Source organism: Octopus bimaculoides, chromosome 3, assembly GCF_001194135.2.
Source record: "Octopus bimaculoides isolate UCB-OBI-ISO-001 chromosome 3, ASM119413v2, whole genome shotgun sequence".
Lineage (NCBI taxonomy): Eukaryota > Metazoa > Mollusca > Cephalopoda > Octopoda > Octopodidae > Octopus > Octopus bimaculoides.
The window spans coordinates 162,284,938-162,290,635 of NC_068983.1; the positions used below are offsets into that span (position 1 = coordinate 162,284,938).

The 5,698-nt window shown below is 38.5% G+C and overlaps 1 protein-coding gene across 1 annotated transcript in view; it reads right to left on the bottom strand.

Annotated features, from left to right (window-relative positions):
* LOC106867192 (chromatin accessibility complex protein 1) overlaps positions 1-4,591 on the bottom strand; it is a 7,013-nt gene extending 2,422 nt beyond the window's left edge. The window contains exons 1-2 of the mRNA XM_014911992.2: positions 4,402-4,591; positions 2,214-2,334 (exon numbers count right to left, since the gene is read on the bottom strand). Coding sequence (XP_014767478.1) covers positions 2,214-2,334; positions 4,402-4,521 — 241 coding nt within the window. The 5' untranslated portion in view covers positions 4,522-4,591. The remainder of the gene's footprint in view (positions 1-2,213; positions 2,335-4,401) is intronic.
* Positions 4,592-5,698: the final 1,107 nt, after the last annotated feature.

The following is a 5,698-nucleotide window of genomic DNA, read 5'->3' on the forward strand; positions in this document are numbered from 1 at the left end:
AAGATTCAGAGTTCGATTCCAGGCAGTGACCTGAATAATGCCAGTACCGCCTGACTAGCCTTCGTAGGATTTTCGAGCGAGATCGTTGCCAGTGCCCCTGGACTGGCTCTTGTGCAGGTGGCACATAAAATACACCATTTTGAGCGTGGCCGTTGCCAGTACCGCCTGACTGGGCTTCGTGCGGGTGACACGTAAAAGCACCCACTACACTGTTGTGGTTGGCGTTAGGAAGGGCATCCAGCTGTAGAAACTGCCAAATCAGATTGGAGCCTGGTGTTGCCATCAGGTTTCACCTGTCCTCAGTCAAATCGTCCAACCCAGGCTAGCTTGGAAAGCGGACGTTAAACGATGATGATGATGACGACCTTAGGAATGAGAACCCAGGTTCGCAATTTCCCCAAGACACCTGATGAAGGCTAGAGGGAATATCAGCCTAAACGTTGTGTTAACAACAAACAAGATGAGGACAAATATCTGTCAAACATAAATAATGTAAATAATGTATTATGAATCTCTTTTGCCAAATTTCTAAGCTAAAGGGACATAAATACACCAACAGAGATTGTCAAATGGTGGAGGGGAACAAACAGAAAGGCAGGATGAAGATCTGGGAAGAAAGGGCAGAGGAGCTCGGTACATGTGTCTGGGTGCATGTATGTGCTGGGGCGTGGAAATACCTGGGTTGGTGTCAAGGCATGCAGTTGGCCCCTCTGTTGTCACGTCTCTCTAGGAGAGGGAAACTCACAGAAAACCTGCAACACTGACAGTATTCGATAATGTAGACTAGTTCTTCTCGAGTTTATGTTGTCCATATTCAGAGAGTGGGATTGGTTTGTGCAAATCCATACCCCACTATAAAAAAATCATCATGCACAGGTATCACTTGAAAAAAAAGTCAGACTTATCACAAAAATGGTTGGTCATAGCCTTTGCATGTTTGGGACTTTTGATCAGGTGATGGCAATACCTGAACACAAGTTCACAGCCATCATATATACACATATATATGACAGGCTTCTTTCAATTTCCAGCTACCAAATCCACTCACCAGGCTTGCCCAAGGTGCCACATAGTGAGACTGAACCCAGAACCATGTAGTTGTTTAGGAAGCAGACTTCTTAACCACACATTTTAATACACATTTGTCATTTAACCGCAGCCATGCTGGAGCACCGCCTTTAGTCGAACAAATCGACCCCAGGACCTATTTTTTGTACTTATTCTATAGGTCTCTTTTGCCGAACTGCTAACTTACGGGTACGTAAACACACCAACATTGGTTGTCAAGCAATGGTGGGGGGGACAAAGAAAATTAAATCTTACATTTCTACCATTTTTAGACGATTTCAATTTCGTGGTTTAAAGGGGGTTATCTCCCCTAGACTAGAATTCATTTTTTAATAAAATTCCTAAACTGAACGTAGTTTCTTTATAATTAGAAAAATGAATTCACACTTCTATTAATATTGTTATAATTTCGCCTTAGCGAAAGCGGAAGTATTGTTTTCAGTTGCGTTTGTTTGTTTCTTTCTTTCTTTGTCCGTGGACAAGATGACTCAAGAACCGCTGGATGGATTTGGATGAAACTTTCAGGGATGTTTGGCCTCATGACTGGCACAAACTGATTAGATTTTGGGATTGATCCGGTACCGGACAAGGATTCTGGATTATTTTTCCTGTTTTGTTAATTTATGAGAGCGTCAGGCTCATTTTTAGTAAAAGTAGAATTTGGAACAGAATTTAACATGAAATTATGATTTCAAAATTTTGGATTAGACTAATACATTTGTATCATAGAACTGGTGGGGATTCGAGTGGGTTGGTATGAAAAGGGTTAAAAAGTACCTGAATCATTCACTGGAGATGAATAAAGAAAGAGCAAGCAGTGGATCGAGATATCCAAGTAAAACTATTGAAGGCACGAATCCAGCAGGATTGTAGATGGGTGACAGAAACCAATGAATCCTTGAACTCTTATGTGGTCGATGCCAGTGCCACCTGACTGGCTCCTGTGCTGGCAGCACGCAATAAGCACCATTCATGCGTGGGTCATTGCCAGAGCTGTCCGACTGGATCCCCCACAGGGTCACCAAGTGGTTTGCAAAGACATCTCAGTTGAGAGAGGGAGTATCACATGATTTCACTCCACTGGACCGTATCAGTAGGAAGCGCTGGTCACCAAAAAATGAAAAAGAAATCAAAATGCAAATTACCTTGTAAAAATTGTAGAGTTTCTTCTGTATTTACAACTTCAGCTAAATCTCCATATTGGAGCTGTTTCCCGTCACGCCCATTGGTGAGTGAGACTCGGGCTAAATTTTGCACAAAAAACTCCTATTAAAAGAAAGAACATATTTAATAAACTGAAATAATATTGTAATCAGATGAAAATAATTCACAATCCATTCATATTATGTTCCTAAAATGTAAATTAGTAAAGAAATTTTTTTTTTTAGTGAATTTGGTAGATGGAAATTAAAAGAAGCCCATTGTGTGTGTGTGCTTTATGATCATGGCTTGACATCATGTATTAGCTAGGAGCATCACCATGATGCAAGCAGCACCCTTTGTTTCCAGTCTGCTATAAAAGCATGCCTGGTTATGAGAAACTATTGCCTACCTGGAAACAGGTGGGGTTGGCAACAGGAAAGGCATTCATTCATAGAAAATCCAGCTCAACAAATTCCATACAAACATGGGAAATGTTGAGGATTCTAACTTACTACAAAGTTTGTGTTAGGAAAGTCAATGAAGGGTTTTTTTCAGTGTTTCACACAAGGTCTTACCCTGTAGAATTACAGCTATTTTTTATTAAAATGGAGGTGCATGGCTTAGTGGTTCAAGTGTTTGACTCATAAGAGTAAGATTGTGGTTTCAATTCCTGGAGTGGACAATGCATTGTATTCTTGAGCAAAACACTTGACACCAGTCCACTCAGCTGGTAAAAATGAGTCATCCTGCAACAGATCAGCATCCCATCCATTATCATCATCATCACAGAGAAATGATTGTAAATTTAATGCAAATAGATGCTTTTAAAGCATCACTGCTAATAGCTGTTAACCTTCAAGACTGGCAAAGATCATCGACTGAGACAAACTGGAATCACAAAAACAGATTTTGTCCTTCAGGCCAAACTAATTCTTTAATTTGGTTTCCATATCAATTGTTTCTCTGTTGATTTGTTAATATCAGCAGGGGACACACGTTAGACATGCTTTAGAGAGAATATTAGGAGTTCAACATATTTCCACCAGAGAGGGTCACCTCAGACTTACACAAGTGAACGTGTGAAAAACGAAACAGGAATTTTGAAAAAAGTATCCATGAAACTGGTTTTTAAACATAGAATGGCCATTGGGGTCCACCAGAATAAAACAGTAATCAAAGGGGTCCGTAGATAAAAAAAAAAATGAATGAGAACTCGTGTTGCAAATCAAAACAGATTGGTTTAATACGTGGATGTAGAACAATAAATAACAACAGATTAGATTGCAAAAGGAAGTAAATTCATTGATTTTGGAGTCAGTTTTGGCTTAGTGAAATCTCGGTTTACGAATTTAATTCATTCCTGAAAGCCGTTCACCACTTGAAATGTTTTTCTCATAAGGAATTTAAGAGAAGGTACGGCAAACTCGAGCCAGGATATGTGCATTGAGTGAAAGCCAAACAATTGACGCTTTTCCGCTGATACTCCAAGCTTTTCGTCAACCGTTGTTGCTGGCTTACGTATTCGTTATTCGAGACACTGTTCATGATGTTTTAGGTTCGAAAAATTGTTCGTAAACCGATTTATTCGTGATGAGAAGTGTTCGTAAACCAAAGTTCCACTGTGAATATATTGAGGTTTGCGTTGATGGAGATGGAAGTTTCTAGCAATAATAAAACACTCAGTTACCAGCGATTGATGGAATGGTGAGAACAACTAGAAATATTCGGCCAAAACGATGCCAAAATAATAAGGGAAACTGGAAAGATTAGTTTAATAAAAGGAGCTAATGGTAAACAAAACACTAAATAGACAGAAAAAAATATTTTAACATCAACATTTCAGTTTATTTTTCCGCCTTTTAATTAATGTCTAAAATATAATGAGACGAAGGTTTGTTCAGCGAGGTTTCAATATAAAATAAACGATCGGGACAAAATATCGAGCAGTCCTTCATCGAATGGTTCTTGGATTATTTTAGAAAAACACTTGGGCAGGTAAGGCTTGAAAATAAATGAATATGATATATTACAGGTGGTTTTGAAGGTATTTAAATAATTAACCATTCACTCTTATATTTCAATGTAAACGAAACGAGGAATGTTATGAAATAATAACTTTCTCATATCGCTGTGTGGAATATAAAGAATAAATGGTGTATTATATAGAATGAATGTGTGTTTTAACTTTACCGTGGCTTTCCCCGTTAGAAAGAGGGCTTCTTGACTGATACTGGAAACATCTGGAGAACTTTTCATTATTGTTTTCACACGAGAAAGTGGCAAAGCACAAAGACTGTTCTTGTCTGCCATGATTGAAGCGAGATCAAAATTACACACAATACCGCTACTGGCGAAACGACCAATCGAAACCGCGGTTACAATATTACTGCTGCCGGAATAACCAATCAGAACCGCAGTAATAATACCACGGCTTGCGGAACAACCAACCAGGACCGCAGTAACTGTGGCAATCACGTGACTGACGTATAAACTTTGGGAGAATTTTTCAAGAGTTTTTCCGTGGATCGTCCACGTTTCCCGTTCTTTGGAAACGTACGCGGAACAAGACTAGCCTTACCTGCACAGGTGTGCACGCCACTGACTTTGTTTCCTCATATCTTCCAGAAAAATGGTTCTTTTTTATAATGAATTTTTTTTTACAAATATGCTTCAGATTGTGTAAATTCCGATTATATCGGAATTTGTTATGAAAAGATTTTTCCGAGGCTGATGAGTTTCGGAAAATTCACACGAGTCGGTTTTCTTCACTCGTAACTCAGAAAAATGGGTAATTTATTATCTTTCAGAGTGTGTAGGTTACGATTATATCGGAATTTGATGTGAAAAGAAAAATGGTGAACTTACAGACACACATCACAATAATTTTTTTTGAAATTTCAAGTTTCATTTTGTAGATATGTGAGATGTGTGTTAGTATGTATGTGTGCGCGCTCAACATTTTCTTTTCTTTTTTTTTTTTTCCATTTTAAATTCCGATATAATCGTAATCTACACATCCTGAAAGGTATTTGTAGAAGATCCGATTTCATTTAAATTATTCCTAAATTTCTGAAAGTTATGAGGAAATAAAGCTGACGCGTGTGAATTTTTTGAAAGTCTTCTCCCTACTCGCGGATTTTTTCCACCCCCACCCCCACCCCCAAATTCCCATATACTCAAACTACACCATCTGAAGCGAATTTTTAGAAAATTTCATTAACAAACATCCGGTATTTTTTTTGTTTTTGTTTTTTCTGAAAGTTATGAGGAAACGAAATCAGGAGATGTGTAGGACTTGTGTAGGTATGTCTTCTTTTGATGGTGGAAGTTTATTTTATCGACTCTGAAAGGATGAAAGGCAAAGTTGACCTCAGTGGGATTCATAAAGAGCTGGAAGAAATGCTGCTAAGCATTTTGTCTGGTATACTAATGATTCTGCCGGGCACACACACGCACACATTCAGAGGTAATGATAGTATATATAGAG